A 21480-nucleotide genomic window follows, 5' to 3' on the forward strand; every position below is an offset into this window, starting at 1 on the left:
TGTCCTTCAAGAGTGTGCATGGCATAGGACCTTAATGCAGGGAACTGACAAATGGGAACAGCATTGCAAAGAGCGGGCTAGCTAGCGGCAACTGTGGACGCCTCCGGAAGGAACAGTGTCTTGGAGAATACTACCTTCAAATGACAAAGCCGGAACTTAAACATGGAGGCTCTGGGTGTTCAAACACTTGAACAGATAGTACCTGGGGCTGTGGTGGTTGATGGGTGGTAGCAGGAAGTCAGAGGGAAGAGAGGGTCAGTCAAGATGGTAGGTGTCATTACCATCATTTCCTTTCTTTTCTTTTTTTTTTTTTTTTTTTTTTTTTTTGGTTTTTTGAGACAGGGTTTCTCTGTAACTTTGGAGCCTGTCCTGGAACTAGCTCTTGTAGACCTGGCTGGCCTCGAACTCACAGAGACCCGCCTGCCTCTGCCTCCCATGTGCATGCTAGTGGGCAGGCCTGTCAGTCACACAGGCTTTAGTGTGAATTCTCACTGAGGCATTCAGGTGACCTCTCACATAGAAGGAGCCAAGAGTCTGAGAGGAAATGTGGAGAGATAAGCCAGGAAGAAGAGACAACGTTCACTTGGAAACGGGGAGAAATCCTGAGGCAGAACAGAGCTGAAAGCCTGGGGGCGGGAGGAGATCACCAGCAAGCCCTGCACAGTGGTTCTCAACCTTCCTAAGGCTGTGACCCTTTAATCCAGTTCCTCATGCTGTGGTGACCCCCACCGTGAAACTACTCTCGTTGCTGCTTCACTTCTCTAATTTTGGGGCTGTTATGAATTGTGATGTAAACATCTGTGATTTCTGGTGGTCTTAGCGACTCCTGTCAAAGAGTCATTGGAACCCCAAAGGGGTCACAACCCCCACTGTTGCTGTTTACTCATTTCTTCTGGAGGTGGCTATTAAGCGTCTCCTACAGGTGTTCAGTGTTGACCGTAGTGACGTGACCAGGACAGACTCATGCCTGAACTCGGAAAGTCCTGGTCCTAGTGTCTTTGGGATCAGATGGAAGTAGGGGACGTTCAGAAATTCTGCAGTAACAAATCGGTTTTTAAAAGTCTTCCCTTGGACATAGCCTAGTGTTACAGGCACAGAGCAGGCTACCATCTCAATCCATTCCTATGAAACCGACAAAGAGAGGCTGGGGTTCACCGAGTGAACCAGGAGGCATCCACTCTTACCACACAGACCCTGAGATCCTGCCTTCCATGGCTCCTGAGAGCTCGCTGTGAGCTGCTTGTTAAATTAGCCATGACTAAAAAAGAAATTAAATGAGCTCACATTATAGTAAGTATTAATTATCACAAACCTAGACTTATATGTAAAACGGGGACAACACCCACACCATGTTTTTATCTGTGCTCTTGGTGCCCACTTCCGGTCATTTCTGCTGCTGTCTGTTCAATGGAGATGGTGTCTACAGGTGAGCTAAGGGTATCTTCTGCAAACTCTGAATTTAGGGATTTGGTGCCATGGAAAATGGCAAGCAATATAAGCTACAGAGAGTTGGTAACCAGTTATCAGCATGCTTTGATCTAACTCTGGAAGGAGAGGAGGGCTACCTTGGCGGAGAACTTGAGATGAACTTCAGCCTCGTCTGCCAGACTCTTCTTTACTTGGGCCCATGCCTCTCCCAGGGATCTGCAACAGGAAGGGGTTTGTTAGATTGCAAGATGGGGGAGAGCAGCAAGGACTCTGGTCCAAAGCTGGTCCTAAGAAGGGGTGGTAGTTCTAGGCTACATAGCTCGTGGAGGTATAGAACATTCAAGATTGTGGGCTTGAATAATGAGACTAGACTCAGTCACCAAGGCCAAGGTAAACTAGCCTTGTTTCTGGATCTAAGACAGCAGCAAATATCTCAGTAGCAGGAGAAATATCTGGAACCCAGAGGCACTCAAGAACTTGGGGGAGGTGTGAAAGGGTGGGGGTCTTTCCATAGCTTGTGCTGCAGCGGGGTTGACACCTGGCCATCACTGTCCCCAGTACCCTTTGACTCCCTCCACACCCTGGTTTGCTGCCAAGGGAACAAATATATGCTAGTAACTAAAGGAAGAAAACCACAATTGTTTCTGAAAGCCCTTCCTTTACAGCCAGCCCATAGGTCTCAGTCACTTGGCCTCCAGGAGAGGCACAGATGGTCCACTTGGGTCCAGGGACATCCCAGGTGCAGCCACACACTGGGAAGATTCTCCCAGCCATCTGCAGAGGCATGGCTTCTCTTTAGCAGATTCTGAACTGTGCACCCCACTGAGGCTCACAGTGCACACTCTAAACTGTACCATCCCTCTGTTCCAAAGAGATGCTCCAAACAGAAGGCATCTCCCGGAGTCCTGGAGACTTCTGAAGGCCCCAAGATACAGAATTCATTATCTGGACCCTTCAGCCCTAAGGCCATTCTAAGGCCGACTCCTTCTCCAGACTTTTCATGCAGCCAGCAAAAGCCGCTTGTCTGGGGAATTCGTTAAATGTTGGTGGCAAAAGCTGACCAGAAGACAGCCTGCTGGGGCAGAGCACTGGAGATGGCACTTCCAGGTTCTGAGGCAGCAGCTAGTAGCAGATTTGTCCTAGGGATCCAGTTCCCTACCTGGCTGGTGGCAGCGCTAGCCTGGCCTTGGTGAGTGTGCATGAGAAACCATCAACTGATATCCAGAGAGTTTGGAAGATGGAAGAGTGTTGTCGGAGGTCCCATCAGAGAAAGACTAGGTGGGTCTGGGGTGACCATGCTATGTGGGCCTGGAACCTGGGAACCTGTGAGGAGAATGCACAGTCCTAAAGACCTGCATGGACTGGGCTCCCCTACCTCACTCCACAGCGGAACTGGCATGGCAGCTATATGAGTCAGGGGTGAGCAGAAGGTATCCCCTCAAACCATGTGCAGCAGACTTCATCCATGACACGGCAGTGTGGGGACTCTTGGGGCCATAACAAAATGCTCGGGGGCCCTAGGCTGGCCGTCTTCCATGCAGTTGACATGTGGTGGCTTCTGTCACATGCGAGGGCAGGGTGTAGGTACTCTGTAGGTGCTAGCCCTTGATCTTGGACCTCCCAGTCTTCAGAACCATAACCGATCTCTTTTCTGTATACATTATCCGCTTACAGTGACACAGAAGGCTCTCAGACACAGCCACATGGAAAGGGCAGGCTTGTGAGCCGCAGGGGCATAGCTCTGTAGTTCACTATGGAAAGGAGCCTGGAGCTTCCCACGTATCAGGGGAGGGCTCCGCCACCGAGCTCCATCCCTAGTCCTTAGGCAGCTGTTAGGAGATGATGTGGTGACAACCGGATGTCACATGGCAAGAAGGAATCTTGACTATTACTTCCTGCCACTCCCATGGGATCTCAACACTGATCCTAACTTCCTACTGACAGCCAAGAAGCCTTCGCCATCACGTGCAAGGGTGCTGTCCTAGGAGCTGTGTGATATCCAGAGGGTCCTGGAAGTACAGGAGTCTGCAATGGCCCTGGGAGAGGTTGAGCTCTTCCAACAGGGCGGCAAGCCTGCTGCCAGCAGAGCACATGGGGTAACTGGCTAGGGTCAGGCATGGTGACCTGAGAATGTTAGTTCAAGGATATTGGGGGCAAAGTGGCACCATTCCCATCCTGGACAATGCTTTCAGCCCTACCTGCAGGACTGGCATGACCCAGGCAGAAGAGTGTCACCCCTACCTTTCAGATGGGCTCAGCCCCATGCCTATGTCCTCCTCTCCTCAGTATTCCAAAGTACTTCAAATGTACGGAACTACTGCAATCGGCCCTGTCAATATGTCTAAACGAATATATGTTAATTAAAAATAAAATTTAAATGTTTGGGGAAAAAGCTATTCGAAATCCTCATTTGAAGATGGCATCCAATGAGAAAGAGATAAATAAAAACTGCCAGCTGAACCTGGATCTCAATGTGTAGTCTGAGGCATGCCAAACCACGGCACAGGCTCTTGGCAGAACTCCAGCCAAGAACGACCAACATTCCATGGCCTTTCCACACATGAGAGGGTTGAAGAAAGAGCGAGAAACCGAAGGCTGCTGCTTCGCCAGTGTGCACACATCTTGTGACATCGAAACTGGACAGCGCACCTAAGTTGCCAGATAGCTCAAGTGTCCCCTACCTGCCCCCTTGGGTTTCCAAGCTTTCAAATCCCTGCCCAACCTTCAAAGTGCACCAGGTCAAATGTCTAGAGCTGTGCTGTGGGTGCAAGATACAGCAGCGCTGTGCCTTGTGATTGCCAGTGGAGCAGTAACGGGGTGCGTGCATACACACACTCACACACACACGCACACACACACACACTCACACACACTCATACACACACTCACACACATGCGGTGTACAGGGATAGCTGTACCTGAGCTTGTGTGGTTGGCTGTGTTCGTGTGTGTGGCTCCGGCATGAGGATCAGGCTGCTTAGCTTAGGAGCATATGCTGTGTGCTGGCAGGACAAAATGTCCCTGGCAGGAGCCCAAGCCGAGGGGGTGGAAGCAGAAAGGCTCCAGAGCCATAGAGTGATGCCAAGCACAGGGACCCACAGGAAACTGCTTTCTCTGGTGGCAGGGCTACTTCCCGTGCACTTCCTGCCTTGTCCCAGGCTGAGGAGGCAGTAGGTGAGGCCAGGAGCTGGCTAACCATGTTCCTGTCTGGAGAGGGACACGGACCCTATTGGGTCATCCTGCGGCTGACTGGGAGGAGATGGCTTTGTTTTAGTCAGCCCCGAAGAGCCCTAATCAAAGCCATATTCAACTGGCAAAAGTCTCCATCCTAGGCAGACTTCAGCCACGAGGCAGATTATGGCCTGTTCACCATCAGAGCTCCCTGCAGATCCTGCCTTCTTTCTTAGGTTCACCTCTGGAGGGTGGTGGGACCACAGAGGCAGCATTTGAGGACCCTGTTGGTGCTAACTTCCCAGGAGCCTTGAACATTTTTCTTTTGAGGTGAAAACCAACTGTGACGAAATTCTCCAATTTAAGGCGAGCAATGGAAAAGTGTCTACAACATCCACACTGGAGAATGGCCTACTCTTGATGGCTCCAAACCCTTCATCCCCCGTCAGAAAGAAAATTTTGTCATTCCTCCCTCTCCTTAGCCTCCTGTCATATCTTGAAACCCTGATGGGGGATAGAGGGACGGGGTAGTAATTAAGGTTAGAGGGAAAAGCCCTGATCCAACAGGATTATTGACCTTGTAAAACCCACTTCCCGATCTCAACCTACACAGCGGATGATATGTAAGCCCACAGTGATTTTTTCAGCCACCTGTGAGCCCAGGGAGAGCCCATGCCAGACACTGACCCTACTGGAACCTTGATACTGAACTCCCAGTCTCTGGAACAGAGACAAAATAGAAGCCTTTTCTGTTCTTTTTCTTGACAGGGATCTCATTATGTAGCCCAGGTCAGCCTTAAACTCAGAGATCTTCGCATCTCTGCCTTCTGAGTGCTGGGATTGTGGATGTGTAAACCTCCACGCACAGGCATGTTCTTACAGTTTAAGGGACTCAGTCTGTGGAATTTTGTTAGAGCAGCCTGAGTGCACACATACCCGGAATGGAAAGACGTGCCTAGTAAGTCTCACTCTTCATGTCCCTCTTTATCACCAGCCAGTGAGTTTGTCTCTGTGTCTTTGCTTATTCCAGACACTACATATGAACGGGAGGTTAGACTCTGACCCACGGTGGCTGGCTTCTTTTACTTAGCATCACGTTTCTGAGGTTCACACATAAGGTGGCGAGTCTCAGTATTCTATTCCTTTTTATGGGTGAATAATATCCCATTGTGCATCCATGAATATCCATTTGTGAGCACACCATGGTTTGCATACCCGTTCACCTCCTGTTGAAATTTGGGCCATTTCTACCTTTTAGTTTCTGTGAGTAGTACTACTTTGAACATGTTTGCTTGATTCCTTGTTTTTGACTCATTTGGGTATAAACCTCAGAAGGGGTGGCAACATATACTACTTCCCTGATTGTCTCCTGAGGAAGGCCATGCGATTTTGCACAGTGCCTGTGTCGTTTGACATGCCCCGCAGTGATCACGAGGGCCGGGGCTCTGAAGACGGAAGAGAAGGCATCCATCCCTGCAGGATTTCTCCCACTGGACATCCTTGCATGGCTGGGAGGGTTGGAAGTGTCCCTTAACCCTGTCTGGACTGTCACCATAGGTTCAGGAGATGAGGCCTTGCCTGGGGCTCTCAAAAGCACTCTCAAAGGCTGGATAGGAAATTCTCAGACTTAGTTTCCCTCTGGAAAAAGGGTGACAGAGCTGGACACCTAGAGGGTGCTGTTCAGCTACAGGGCACAGTGCAAAGGAGCTCTGATGTGCTCCAGTACCTTAGGAGACTCAGGTCACTAAAAGAAAAAAAATATTCAGGAGGGAAAACCTGTGGTATGAATATTTGGACTTCAGGTCATGGGTGCCCACGCTGAGTCAGGAGCACCAGTATTTTTGTTTGTTTATCTGAGATAGGGTCTAGATATGCAGCACAGGTTGTCCCCAAATTCTTAATCCCCCATTCCTCAGTCACCAGCCTGCTGAAATTAGAGGCTACCACACTTAATTATGAGTACTGTCTTAAACCACGAGTCTGAACCCTGAGCTGTGAAAACCCATCTTGAGCCATGGGTATCCACCTTGAGTTACCAGTCCCTGTCTAAGGCATGAGTGCCTACCTCGAGTCATGAGGATCTACCTTCGACTATGAATGATTCAAAGGCACCAATCCCACAGTGAGCCAGACAAGCCTACAGCAATCTCTCCATCCCAATTGGGCAGCATTGCTGATAAGTAAGGATCCCTTTCTCTGTGTCCCTTCATCCTCCCCAGTCCCGCCACTCTCCTCCCAACTCACCCTTCCTCCTGGGCAGCCAGGGAGTTCTGAGAGAGCTTAGCCAGGTTCTTTGCATACTCCTCTTCAATCTTTATCCTGCGAAGAGAGAAACCCCGGTTTATCTGCTCCGCAGTGTAGACCATAAGTTGGACCCACCACACCCTGCCGTGCCTCAGTCTTGTAAAGAGACCCTCTAACATGTCAGTTCCTGAGCAAGTAGTGCTTGCTGCTCTGTTTACACAGGGGGAACCCACAGTGGCAAGTTCCCAATAAAGGACTGGTTCAGACTTTGCTTCCCACTGCTGGCAGATGTCATCTGCACCATTCCAAGCACAAGGTGAGACATGATAGCCTTTCAGGAACAAGAGAAGCTTGGGATAGACTCCCAGGGATGCCCAGGATGTACCCAGCCCTTCCATCCCTTAGTTCCAGGTTCACACGCTCCCAGATGGCCTCAGCCCACAGAAGCAAGAAGAGAACATCTTCCTCCACTTTCCCACCCACAATGCCTTCAATTGCAAAGCATTGCTAAGGGTGCAAGTGTTTCCATGGAAACCAGGTAGGGTCCAGAGCTGCAGTCCCATTGGATTTCCCCAGAGGGGAAAACCTTCCATACACCTCCAAGGCAACTCTCTGGGGCACATTTTGTACAGCTAGGCATATCCATGTTACGTGGGCTGTCAACAGCACGTTCACGTCTTAAGAGGCTCTTGGGGCCATGGTGGGAGGCGGAGATGTGCTATGATAACCAGAGGTGGTCTGAAGGCAGGGTCCTAGACAGTCCTTCCAGCCTTCACTCAGTGAATAGAGGAGTCCCGGGACATGGAATTGCAGCATGTGCTTCTTGCCTGCTAGGGTGCTGAGACCCAAAGGATGCAGGGGCCCAGACAGAGTGACTATTTGGACCTGCTAAAGCCTCTGCACACCTTCTCACCCCTCACTTCTGGCTGGAGCCTGTCCGAAAGTTCCCAAGTTTCTCGCTAACCCATCTCTGTCCTGCCTTTGTCTCCAGACCCAATAATGGGGACCTCTACCCTGCAGCAACTTCATACTGGGGCCAAGACGACCTCCAGAAAGCAGATCTCATCATGCCACAAGGCCGAGTGCACATGCCAAGAGAGGGAGGTGCACACGCCATCTGCCTCCTGGGCCTCTGCTGTGAGCCGTCTGTGTTATCTCCACCTCCTGCCCACTTCCCTCAGCCCAGCAAAGCTGCAAGTCCCAACCCCACAGCCTGATTTTCCTGCCTCAGATGGCTTCCCCGAGAGCTCCAAAGGCGGGCTGAGAAAGGTTCCAGGGATTTGAATTCCCTCTGCTGGTTCCCCGAGACCTCAGTGGCCGGAGATGACAGAAACCATTCATTTGCCAATAGGACATTGTTATGAGTGAAAACCATATGCACATTGAGGCTTCAGCTCCTATTGCTTCCTATTTGTCTACTTTATGCTTCTGTTTTCTTGCATCTGAACAAAGCAGCCTTCCAATTTCCTACTAGTTTAATGGGTCATAACATAAAGATTTGATTATACAAATGGAAAATAGGCCTCCTAAGGAAAAAACGGGCTTTAAAAATGCCAAAGCATTATTACCCAATTACTAGTGTTATAACGAAGAAATACTTTGAAAAGTTCTTTGCTATTTGCAATGGATCTTTCCAGCAAGTCTTGGAAACACTAGCTGGAAAGTTGAGCATATGTTTGTGAAAAAAATATGTGTTGATGGGGGTGTGTAGGCACGCAGGTGTGTGGGTATACAGATGTAGGGGTGTGTAAGTATGCAAGGGTGTGGTGTGTAAATGTACAGATGTGTGTGTGATGTGGGTAGGCAAGCAAACAAACGTATAGATGTATAGACATGTATGAAGGCATGGATGCACAGGCATGTGGGTGTGCATGTACGTGGGTGTGCAGGTATAGGCGCACAAGGGTGTAGGTATGCCAAAGCATGCCTGTGCAAGGTGTGTGAGTGTGCAGGCACACAGATGTGCAGATATCTGTGCACAGGGATGTGGGTATGCATATACTTGGGTGTGTAGGTGTGATGTGTGGGTACCCAGGGTATATGAACATACAGGTGTGTGGGCATGCAAATATGCCGGTACACAGGTATGCAGTCACATGGGAGTACATGGGGATGTGGATGTGTAGGCACATAGGTATACAGGGATAGGGTAAGATGTAGGGGTGTGTGGGAGTACAGGCGCCCAGATGTATAGTTGTATGGGGATCTGATGCATGGCTATGTAGGTACACAGTTATTTCTGTGTTGGGGCATGGAGAGGCCAGAATGTGTGGGTATGGGTATGTGTATGTGTATGTGAGCAGGCGTGAGGGTATACAGGTGCATTTGTGCATGGGTGATGTGAGATTCCCCTCTGTATTCCGTGAATATCATTAGTTAATAAAGCAACTGCTTTGGGCCTATAGCAGAGCTATAGGGAAACAGAGCTAGGTGGAGAAAACTAAACCGAATGCTGGGAGAAAGGAGATGGAGTTAGAGAGAAGCCATGTAGCCCTGCCAGAGATGGACGTTAAAACTTTAGCCAGTAAGTCACAGCCACATGGCGATACACAAATTAATAAAAATTGGTTAAATTAATATGTAAGAGTTAGTCATTAAGAATCTAGAACTAATGGGCCAACTAGTGATTTAATTAATACAGTTTCTGTGTGATTATTTCAGGGATAAGTGGCCAGGAACAAACAAGAGGCCCCTCCTTCTACACATGGATCTGCATGTTATGCAGGAATATGAACAAGAGAGACAGAGAGGAGAAAGATGGAGAGGGGACTTCTCTGCAGCTCTTCATATTTTCCACAAGCTGAATTTATAGGATCTTCACCTATGACCCAAGTTCTTCAGGCAAGGGGCTATTAGGATCCCTAGTGGGGAGGGCAGTTCTATATCCCTTGGCCTGGGAAATGTTTTGGTTAGAAAATGGCCTGGAAGGACAGGAGTGGCATACAGTTCGAGTCCCAGCACTCAGGAGGCAGAGCAGGTGGATCTCTGAGTCTGAGGCCTGCCTGATCTATGGAGTGAGTTCCAAGTCAGTCAGGGCTACACAGTGAGACTTTGTCTCAGGAGAAAAAGAAGACCTGGAAGGTAAGGGACAGCTTCAAATGAGGGTAAAGAATGGAGCAGCAAGTCAGGGGACGGTGGGGAGGAGTGGAGACTGTGGCAAACAGGACCTGTGCTCCTTCCATGGACAGCAGCTACTCAACTCCAGCCAGTTGTTGCACAGGGCTGGGCAAGCGTCAAGAGATACCAAGCATCCAGGATTCAATGCAATGTGTGTGTGTCTGTGTGTGTGTGTGTGTGTGTGAGTGTGCATGCACATTCATGTGTCTCAATACATATATATTGAGGTCTCATGTAGCTCAGATAAGCCATATTACACAACTGAGGATGACTTTGAACTCCTGGCCTCCTTCTTTCAATTCTTTAGATATTGGTTCAAATCTTTAGAAACACTATCCATGTCTACACCACATATCTGCTGGCCACATCTGTCTCAGGGCTAAGCATGATCAGCTATCCACTCCCCTGGGGTCCAGGGTTCAGAGTGGGCCTGGTGGTGGCCAGCTCCAGGGCTACACGGGCATTGGTCTCACCTTTCCCGGATGAACTCAGACATTTCTTTCTGCATCTGCTTGCCTTTCAGTTGCTTCTGCAGTAGCAGTTCAAACCCAGCCACCGTGCCATTGCCTTGTGGGTCCTTCTTATCCGCCTAGGAGGAAACAAAAGCCCAGTCATCTGGGAGCAGGCTGCATTCTGCATTTCTAGGATCCCTTGCAGATCATTGCCAGGGAGCCACTGCAGCTTGCAGAAACCCCTCTCACCGGGAAGAGCTTCATGGGCCCTCTTCCCTGTCCTAACCATAGTGACACTCTTTCTTCAGCAACACTGACCCAAAACATACCACTAACACCTTTCCTTACAGGGAGATTACCACCATGCCCGCCTGAGGCTTCTCTATGGATGCTTAAGGTGTGCTCACTTCATGCTGTGGATGCTACATCTTGATAGAATGGCAAGGATGTCACCCCAATGACTAAGCCCAAACCTGCTTCCCTCGGGGGTAAACAGGCTGAACGACTCATTGGCTCTAAGAAAAACCTACAAGAACAGTGTGCTCCAAAGACTGTGCCATCGAGGAGATGTTTCTACTAAGAGGAAAAGGCTTTGACAGTCAGAAAAGGAAAACCACCGAGGGACCAGGAGCCAGAGTTCAGGTTAAGGTGAGAACTCTTAACTAAGCATGGCGGTGTAGGCCTGGGATCCCAACCCTTGGGAAACAGATGCACAGGGTGGCCAGGCAGTCTCAACATAACCCAAACTAGCAAAAGAAGAACATCTCCAGGATGCCAGTGAACAACAGGCAGGATCACATGCTCTGCCCAGCTCCACGACTTTCTTGTCTCCCCCCTAGAGTCCTAAGGATGTCTTCCACACACATGACAGCCACTCTTTATTTCTGCAGCTGTCACCCATTCTTCCTGGTCCACTCACTCGCCTCTCACCCTCCATTCCCATCTGCAACAGGCACAGCACAGGTTACACCCAAGTCTTTCTCAAAACTCCTTCAGTGCCTCCCTACTACAGACAGCAAAGCTACGACTTCGTTCAGGCCTCCAGAATCTTTCCATCTCCTTACTGCATACACGTCTCTCTCCTGGGTCATCTCTCACAGCCCCCAAAGCTTCCATGTACTCTGCAGACCTCTATCTTATCAGCAGGACAGCTTGAGTAGCAGGATCGTTCTACAAGGAAGCTTTGGGTGCAGGATTTGGGAGAAAGAAAAAGCACTTTGGGCTAGTATTTAGCAGATATAAAAAGAGGGCAGACAATCCATTCTTTGCCATAGTCAGAAGAGGTTTTATTTATTGATTGTTCCTTGGGGTCTTCCCGAAAGTGCCTTATAGAGATTTAGTCATTTTCTATAGATGGCCGAGGTGCCGTGAACCCTCACCACTATGACTGCAAAAGGGTCAGTGTCCCTGCAACTTCAAACTGCAAGTGCTCTGGGCTAGCTCTGGCATCCTTGATGTACGGAACTGTGCATACACATTAAAACATAATTTTTTTTCTTTTTTTTTTTTTTTTTGGTTTTTCGAGACAGGGTTTCTCTTTGGTTTTGGAACTAACTCTTGTAGACCAGGCTGGTCTCGAACTCATAGAGATCCGACTTGGGAAAATATACATAATGTGAGATTTATTGTTGTCATCGTCATTTCTAAGTGCATATACAGTTTAGAGACACTAAGAGTATTAAGACTGAGGTGGTGACTTTCTGCCATCCATCATCAATAGAAACTTCTCATCTTGCAACAGGCAACTTTGTACCCACTAGGCAATACACAAGGACTTGAGAGCCGCGGGTGCTGAAAGAGACAATTTATACATCTCTGTACCCGACTTCCTCATGACTCGGCTGGGGAAAGCTACATGCCAAGAGGCAGAGAGTGTCCCCAAGGCCACTCACAGTGGTGTCGAGCAGGCCCGAAGCTCATATTTCTTTATTAAAAGTAATTCTAGTCTCCTGCCTCCATCCAGCCCTGGAGGGAGCTGTCTTTCAGCTTTCTGGCATTCTGGCTGTGTTACAGGGCAGGAAAACCACACAGATTTCCTGGGACTGCCAGAATGATCCAGAATCCAGCAAAAGTCCTGTCTGAGATGCCAAACTGGACACCACACTTTGCAGCTTCAACAAGAAAGGCCCCTACCGCCCTTCCCAGGTGTATGCTGTTGTTGGGGTCACAGTGGAGAGAAACTGAGGCAGGACTCACCCAGAAGTAGTCACAATAGCTCCACTCAGTCGGTTTGAGCAGCTGTTGTTCAGGCATTGTGTCTGGGTGAGGGAATGTCACACAGTTTATCTGCAGAGAAAGAGAATGCTGTCACTGCTGGATCAGGTGGCCAGAGCACAAAGGACACCTCCCCGGGGCCACTTTGGTGGAATGTTCTCAGCAATCTTGCCCTTTGCCAGCAGCCAGTGGGTACTTTATATAGGAGGCAATCGGCCCCCACACCCATCCTAGAGGCTACGAAGAGGAAAAGCTCTCTGGTGAGAATTTAATCGGATCTATCATAATTGTAAATGCCCAGATCTTGCGACCCAGCCACCGTGCTTCTGAGAGACGGTGCTACAGATGTAACTGCCTATGTGTGCAGGGATGTATGTGCCTGGTATCTACCATACACTGGCTATGCCGTCAAAGGCTGGACCAGAACCACACTGTCCAATGGTGGGGGGAATTCGTAAGGAAAGTCTGAGAGGAGTCAGGAGTGGTGGTACCATTTTCAATCCCAGCACCCAGGAAGGAGAGGCAGAAGGCTAGCGACCTTATAAGACACAGTGCCACGTACAATAAATGCGTACGTGAAAAACAAATCAGCGCTAGCGTAATAGGGTTCGTTCCACTGATGAGGAACAGTACCCGGATGCACTGCTAAGGGCCGAGTGCACCTGAGTGCACAGTGGTCCACAGATGATGTGTAGAATGGTTTCAGTATCACAGTGTGCTCCATTTGTACGAAGAAGTGGGGTAATATCTGTGTGTTTGGTATGTCCTGTGTGGGATCATACTGGAAGCCAGCAACTAAATCTGAATTTGCTTCTAAGAAGAGCCAAGGATAGGGCTGACTTAGAAGCACCTGGGGGTTGGGGGTGAGAGGTTCATACTGTGGTATGAACATCCACAGTTTAAACATATAATCCAGGGTGCAGGCTTGGGGATGGCCCTAAGGATGGAGAATGTGGTGTGGAAGTTTCTGGGTGCTTAAAGCTATTGTTTCTCCCAGCTGTGTTTGTGATCCTCCCTAGCTACCTCAGCGTTGTTGGAGTGGCTTGCCCCCCCCCCTTTGTGGGAGAGGCCTGTCCCCTTTGTGGGAGTGGCCTGTCCCCTTTGTGGGAGTGGCTTGCCCCCTTTGTGGGAGTGGCTTTGCTGCTTTTCTGATGGGATTGCAATTCCCCAGCCTCACACCAAGGCATCTTCCTCCAGCCTCACCTCACAGACCAGTCATCTGTCACAGTGGGGAGTTCTGGTGCTGAATGGATAAGCCAACCAGGAACCCGCAGAGGGTGGCAGATTGTCTTCAAGCTCTGACCTAGGAGGGTCATGCAGACAGCTAGGTACCCCTGTGACACAGAATCTACAACCAGGACAGGAGGGAAACAGCCTGTGCTTTGGGCAGGGGCTACAGGCTGTGGACACATATCTCATGGGCAGATTCAGATTTCTGCTCCACGCCACCAGACTATGAGCTGATTCCAGATTAGCCAAAGATTGGGGTTGGTATGACAATTGTCTCAAGCTTTCAGTGATGGCAATTGTTTGAGTTTAAAATTAAAAACAAAAACAAAACGCTATGGCCAACCAGAAAACTCCCATGTCAGTTGAATCAGACCCTGGGACCTCTGACTTAAGGGCGGGAGAGCCTGTGGTAGTCAGTGCATTGCCCTTCCAGCCTACCAGCTGTCAGGAGCAGCAGCTGCCCTCACAAGCCTGGGTGAGAAGACCTGGAAGTGCTGTCCATAAGGAAAAGGACATTGACATTGGTGAGATAAGGCAGGGGCTCCTTTGGGAAGAAGCATGATGACATGATAGGAAGGGGGCCAGGAATGTCACAGTGCCTTGGAGTTCAACAGCACTGAATTCTGCCCCAGTTGGTTCAGTGTGAAGAAGTTCTGGCCTGCAGCTGTTGTTAGGGGCTGGATGGCGGGGGTGGAGGGCAGGGGGTAGAGCAGGCACCATCTCATGTCCAGCCTCAGGAAAGGGTCTCTCCAAGTTCTTGATCGAGGCTGAAGTCCCTCCCGGCTGTGAGGTGTCCTGATTTGAGTCTTCTTTAGGGGCCTTGCCAGCTTCCCACTGAGAGGGTGCTGCTTGGGGCCAGCATAAAAACAGGGTATGGAGGTTAAGCCATCTTGGTGATGACAGTGACCTTTATTTTGCTTCGTGAAAGCTTCAATGTAATTTAATGATATAAGATTTCTAACAGTAAAGAAAACAGGAGCTAAGAATCACAGAACCAGGGCTGGAGAGGCAGTGGGTAGGAGCACTTGCTGTGTGTGCATGAGGATCTGCGTTCAAACTCCTGCAACTCCAGTGACAAGTCAGACATGGCCGCATGAGGCTCAGAGACAGGAGGATTGCTGGGAACTTGCTGACTGCCAGGCTGGCTCCAGGTTTAGCGAGAGACTATCTCAAGGAAATTTAGGCAGAGAGTGATAGAGAAAGACACACTTTCCTCTGGTCTCCACATGTATGTGAGCACGTACACATAACTGTGCACACGCAACCATGCACACACAAACACATCCATGCAAAAAAATAATCACAGAATCCACAGAGTTAAGGCACAATTACCCTCCAGTATCTGGGGGTGGAGGGGTGGGCACCGTTGTCAGGCCTCACATGGATGGCAAAATTTATAGATGCCAAGCTCCCTTATGTAAAATGGCACCGTATTTGCATCTAACAAACACAGACCCCCCTGCATTCCATAGTCTTATAATACTTAATAATTTGAGCTGAATAGTTGTTCTACCGTATTGAATGGGGAGTAATATCAAGGATAAAGGTTGTACAATTGAGTACAGACACAGTTTTCAACCTGTGGCTAGGGGATTCTCAGCTGGCTGAATTCACAGATGGGGACCTGCGGCAGGGGGCCGCGGTACTCAAAGTAGGCAGTACTGATTTCTAAGGAACCTGATGGTCTCCCCCAACCCTCTTCATCAGTCTTCATCCAAACTGCTCTTGGCCTTGGCCACAAAGGAAGAAGTTTATCACAAGTGGCTTGACCAATGGTGGGTCAGGGCAAGCAGAAAATGGGTCTTGTTTAGCCATGCCTAGCATCCTCCATGAGAGGACCCACATTCAGAGAAAGGATGGTACTCTCTACCCCAGGATGCCCATGAAGAGAAGACAGACTCTGTTAGTGCAAAGCGGAGAGAGTAACAGGAATCCCCTCCAATGGCAATCCTCAGCTGGCTCCAAGGCACAGAAGGTCTATAGGATAGCTGGGATTTGATTATGTTCCATTCGACCCCTCCGTTGTCCTGGAGCCATGGTGTAATGTGTCTCAGAGACACCTGGACCAGCCATGGAAGGATGGGGCCTGGGCGGGAGTGAAGGTGGGAGAAGCTGGAGACTCATGATACTTCTGCCACTCTGGGGCTATTAGTTCTTGGATGCCCTGGTCAGGAGCCCTGGGGTGCCTGTCACTGCCTCTGTCAGTTCTGGTTCCTGTTACCCAATGGGACTTCCCTGGATCCTCAGTGTTCTTCTCCCCCTGGTGGTCAGGTAGAGAAGTGCACAGCACTGAGGAAATCAGATCACAGAAGTGTTCAAATCCAGGTCAGGCTGGCGGTAGAGCTGAATGTTTACTGGATAGCTCCTCCATTGCATGTGCCATGTCGGCTTTTATCTGCTATGCCAGGTCTCCCCAGCACCCTGCACACATACGTCTTTGATGTACTCCTGATGGCTTTTTTCTTCTTCCTTTCCTTGCTGACAGCTTGCCCATGAGAGCAGGTGAAGGGATGGAGACCATCCTATCCTAAGGTTTTCCTAGGTCCTGCACGTCAGGCAAACAGCGGGTATTCAACAAAGCATCATTATTGCAATGACTAGGAACCAGGTCTGAGGTACAGCATATGTTCTCAAGAGCCTGATAGTTAAGGGGTGATTATTCTTGGGATACGCCTCTCATTAGGGCAGGCATGGGATGCTGAGGCCACAAGAAGGGCTGGGGCTGCTGGAATGATTCTTAGATGAAGTGGTACTTGAGGAGGATCTAAGCAAGCAGGCTGATAGAGGAAAGGGTATTTCAGGTAGGAGGAGGGCTGGAGCCTCTATGTGTGTGTGTGTATCTATGTGTGTGTATTTGTGCACACATGTGTGTATGAGTATATGAGTGCTTGAGTGTGTGTGTGTGTGTTCACACACATGTATGCTGAGTTTGGCTCAGAAGCAAGAAGGACTCCAGCAGATGTGTCCAGATGTCTGTGTTGAAGACAGTTAGCCACCAAGGGTCTAGTGTGACCATGAAATGGACAGGACAGCGCTCTCTGAGTGAGTTCCCAGCCCCATATGATGGAGGCTGCAGTTTGGAAAGGTGAAAGGATATGACTGTGGTCCCAGGGCAGGAAAGGCTCAGGACTGCCCTTGACCCCAAATGCCAACAGTGCCCAGGCGAGAACGTGAGGACCCTGGCCTGGCTGACGGTGTTGGGTTATAAGGAGAAAGATGAGAGGATTCCAGAGAGCAGGAGGCTTCAGCGGTAGAGGGTGTTGTAAGTGTGGCGCAATGAAGCAACCAGAGAAAAAATGTCCACCTGCAACAGTGGTGCAAACACGCACGGGGAGGAGACGAGGCACAGAGGCTGACGGGCCACTGTCACACAGCTAGAGGGGCACAGGAGAGTGCCACTCGAGTACCCTCTTAAGTACCAGTCCATCATTCTCTTGCTGCCACTCTGTGACGCTCAGGCCTCACAGGGACACAGGTTCTTGTGTCCCTGAACCACAGGCTCCATTAGCAGGGCCACAATACTCCAGGAAATAAGAGAAAGCCAGACATGTCTTTCTCTATGAATATCTCCGTGGGCAGGTTCCTTTCCCCTCCTGGAGATCACCAGGCAGGAGCTAGGAATGTTCAGCTGCACCCTTAGGAAAGGCGTGCCTCCTCCAATAGCCTGCTGGGAGCAGTGGGAGCCTCGGTTCCTCCTGTTGCTGCACAGGAGACAGCCCAGGAATTTACTTTATGCTCAGTGAGTGCTAATCATGTCCGGAGTCTTGCCATGTGTGGACTCATACAGTCCTTATAACAGCCATTCAAGGCACCCACCGAAGCACAGAGAGGTTAAGTCACTTAAGCCAGATCCCAGAGTTTGAATGCGGTAGTAGAGTCATGGCCTGAATCCAGACTAGGATTCTAGGTCCAGACTAGCATCTGAATCCCGTCAACACATGACTTGTCTAACTCACTGGGGCGAAGTGTAGCAAGGCCCTGCTCATGCCAAAGACAGTTGTTGAGCAGGAAACAGAGGAGGGGTGTGCCTGTCAATGTGTGTGTATGTGGTGTGGCCACTTCTACTGTCTCCTCTGGGGATCCTCAGTCTTCGGCACAGCCACATGGAGAAACACTGCTGCCCACCCCCATGGATGGAACACTTCCTATTGCAGGGGCTGTTTGACTGAGGCACGCTGCAGATCAAGAGAATTGCTCCCAGACATTCACTGAAGGCACCAAGGAGGTGGCAGCAGTCGGTCAGGCATCTGACTGGTCCACCAGGGATGCAGAACACATGTGTGACCCACCTGAGTGGCACCTGCTCTCATTGCAGGGCAGTACAGTCTGTGTCCAGGGCGGGGTGATAGTTCCTTCCAGCCTTCAGGTTAAGGTTACAGAGTTTGGTAACCCAGGCTGCAGCTAACAAGGCTGTGTGACCCTGACCCAGGAAAGTGAGAAGACTGGAAAGGATCCCATGGGCTTCCCTCCAGCCACTAGCTCCCTCCCAAGATGCCATGCTTCATTACGCTGGGCATCCAAGCGGAGGACCACAGGGCCCTCTAGTTCCTCCTTCCAGGAGACTGTGCCTCGGGCCTTCTCTGCCATTATTGCTCAAACCCTCTATATCTTGATGTGTCAAGTTTATGCTGAGGGCAGTGAGCGGCCATTAATGCCTGTCACTCCCAATCAAACAGTGCCCTGCCCCCACCTGCCAACCTAACACTACTGATAGCAGGAACGAGACCCAGGCATGGCTGCCAGCCCTGTATCTGCTGCCAGTGGCCCCATGTGCCTGTTCTTCTAAACTAGCTCCGGGCCACTGAACTTCAAATCCAGCTCAGTCCCTGCTCCATGACTGAGGACATGCATCCTGCCCTGGCAGGGCCTGTCAGTGGCTGCCTCCCAGGTCAGACGGCATGGAAACTGCTCACCACGTTCCTGTATTCCCCCAGAACAGGAAGCTGGTGTCTCAGCCTTCTAGGTACAGGGCCGTCCCATCCCATGAAGAAGTGCTGAGCTCTACGGGGCTTGCACATGGAGCTAGCGGGCTGGGTGTGGAGACAGGGTACCACATGAGGGAAATAATGACTCAGGTCTTCATTCTGAAGTGATAAAGGGTTGGGGTATCCAAGGGATACATGGGCAAGCAGCCAGGTTGCCAGTAGGGAGACCTGGATGTGATCGAGTCCTGGGTTTCTTTCTCCCTTGCTGTGTGACCTGTGGCCACTCCCTCTTTTGCTCAGTTTTCCCAGCAACAGTTCTCCAGGGTGTAAGCATTCACATCAACCCTCTCTAGTGTTGACAGAAATGCAGTTTTTGGTCCTCGCCCCCAGAGAGACCATCTACAGATGTTTTTCAGAAATCCACACCTTAAACAGTGTCTCAGGACCTTGGTACCAGCTGCAAGCTGCAGGCCATCTCGGCCAGAGGGAAGGAGCAGGCAGGAGTGACAAGCGACAAAGTCGGGCCATATTCAGAAGCTCTGACTGCAAGGACCCAGCAGGGGCCTGACTCTGACTGGGCTCCATCATCATGTGCCTTTAAGAGAAGAGCCAGTGCAACACGGGCCCGTCTCTTTTCACTTCAGTGTTTGTTTCTAGAATGTGAAAATGTGTCTCCCTCTTATTTTCTCTTCTTCCTTTCTCCCCGTTTCTGTTGGCTCTGAGTAGTTCTCCTCTTGCTTCAGCATTTTGGAGCATTTAGTAGCAATGTGAAGATAGGGACCATGCCCTCCAAAGTCTGAACCTAGGTCGGCCTATGCCCTACCAGGTTCCTCTAGATTCTCTAGAAAGAGAAGCTGTGGCTGCTACAGGGTTGCAGCAAGCTGAGCCGCCCTGCCCAGTTTCCAGGAGACTCCGAAGGGTCAAGGCAGGGTAATGGCCTGAGGGACCTACACCAGCTCAGGAGGGGCACTGCCAGTGGGCACGAGCTGAGTTTTTGAATCTTGAAGCTTCCTAGCTAGGTGACTTGGGCATGGTGCTACACTGTGCCCCAGTTTCCTTGTCTGTGCACAGTGTGATGGCCACGCTAATGCATATCAGGCATGGGGTGCATGCCCGACTCTGTTCTAGGTGCTTACGATTATGGAAAAGGTCACCCCACTCCCCCACACTGCCGAAGCCCTCACGTCCCTGCTATGTAGAAACAGGCACTAGCAGAGGCTGGGAAACTAGCTCGAACTCACAGCTTTGTGAGTGAGGTAAGTGACACTCTGGCTTCAGAGTCCAGGTGCATAATCCCCTCCTGGACTCGATTCTGTTAACCACAGCTCACACCGCAGGCAGCAAGCCCTAGGAGCAGTCCTGGTGTACCAAGCGGGCACTAAGTTGACGGCAGGTTATTACGATTGCTTGCTATTACTGTTTGTCTGGCTCACTCTTCCCCGCCCAGCAGAATGGTCCGATGCACCCACTCAGGTTTTTATCTTTGCAGAGGTAGTCAGGGAAGTTCGGAACAGGGTGACAAGGAGCCCAAGGTTATAAGTCGTGCCAGGAACTCATGCCAGGATAGCAAATCTACACAGACCTCACTTCTCAACTCTCTGGGTTATTGGCTAAGAATCTAGGCAGCTCCCTCCCTTAGAGGCTAGGATAGAGATGTCCTGACCCCAGTGCATCACGGGGTTGTGAGGGAGGAGTTGGGCCCACGCTCCATCCCCATAGAGGTATCTGGCTAGCACTGGGGAGGATCCCTGAGAGTTTGGACAGGAGCTTTTCTCATCAGGGACTCCCAGAAATGCTATTTGTAGGGAGCTTTTTCTTGCTTTTAACTTTGACATCTTCCAGAAGTTTCCCTGCACAAAAGCAGCCCTGCGGTGGCTGTAATTTCCATGTCACATTTCTGCACACAGCACACTCCACCCCCTTCAACTCGCTCCCCCACAAGCACCTTCTCCTGCCCACCACACAGAAGCAGCTTCTGTCTCCTTACAGCCTCCTGCCTTCCACCCCTTCACCGGGGGAGAACAAGCAAAAGGGGAAATTGACAGTGGGAGGAGATGGGGGTAACTTCAGCTAAACCCAAGCTTTGGCTGCAACTTCTCTATTTCCTAGTGAGCATCGATTCTGGGTTTGGCGGTCCACGTTGCCACGGCAACAGCCCAGTTGTGACCCAAAGCCCCAGCCTTGGAGCCCTCCCCCCACCAACAGTCAAGCCACTTACTGTGATGGTGTTTTCTTTGCTCTGTTTCTTGCTCGGCGACGAGGATCCCAGGTTCTGGTGAGAGAGGTGAGACCCATCATCAAAGCTGTTCTCCATGTTGGACATTTTTTTCCCCATTCCCGTTCCTTCCCCAGGTGGGTGGAGGGATTGGTTAAGAACCCTGAGCTGGGGAAGTTCAGGGGTGTCAGCCTGCGGTTAACTCCTGAGTCACCATATTCTGGGCCAGGGCAGGCAAGTGCATCTCAGAGTCCAAGCTGCTCCAGAGTGCTCAGGCTCCAGGCAAAGTAGAAGGAAGGCTGAGTTCAGGCTCCCGGGAACCTCAGCAAACCAGGTCTCCCCTCCTCTCCTTTCCAACTGGGATTTGGGGGAGTTAACCCCTCCGCTGCCCTCTGCTGGTAACCAGACCACGGTGCCAAAGCAGGGGAGCGGAATGGCAGGGGAACAGAGAGTTAAGGCAGATTGTAGGCCACTTCACCACCCA

General features: G+C 50.5%; 1 protein-coding gene across 6 annotated transcripts in view; it reads right to left on the reverse strand.

Moving 5' to 3' along the window:
- Positions 1-21480, reverse strand: part of Gas7 (growth arrest specific 7) — a 231923-nt gene that overhangs the window by 17217 nt on the left and 193226 nt on the right. For all 6 annotated transcript variants that reach the window (XM_075992118.1, XM_075992122.1, XM_075992119.1 and 3 more), the window contains 5 exons: positions 21000-21053; positions 12609-12698; positions 10434-10549; positions 6844-6918; positions 1566-1644 (listed from right to left, as the gene is read on the reverse strand). In XM_075992118.1, the coding sequence (XP_075848233.1) occupies positions 1566-1644; positions 6844-6918; positions 10434-10549; positions 12609-12698; positions 21000-21053 (414 nt within the window). The remainder of the gene's footprint in view (positions 1-1565; positions 1645-6843; positions 6919-10433; positions 10550-12608; positions 12699-20999; positions 21054-21480) is intronic.

Source organism: Microtus pennsylvanicus, chromosome 11 (assembly GCF_037038515.1).
Source record: "Microtus pennsylvanicus isolate mMicPen1 chromosome 11, mMicPen1.hap1, whole genome shotgun sequence".
Classification (NCBI taxonomy): domain Eukaryota; kingdom Metazoa; phylum Chordata; class Mammalia; order Rodentia; family Cricetidae; genus Microtus; species Microtus pennsylvanicus.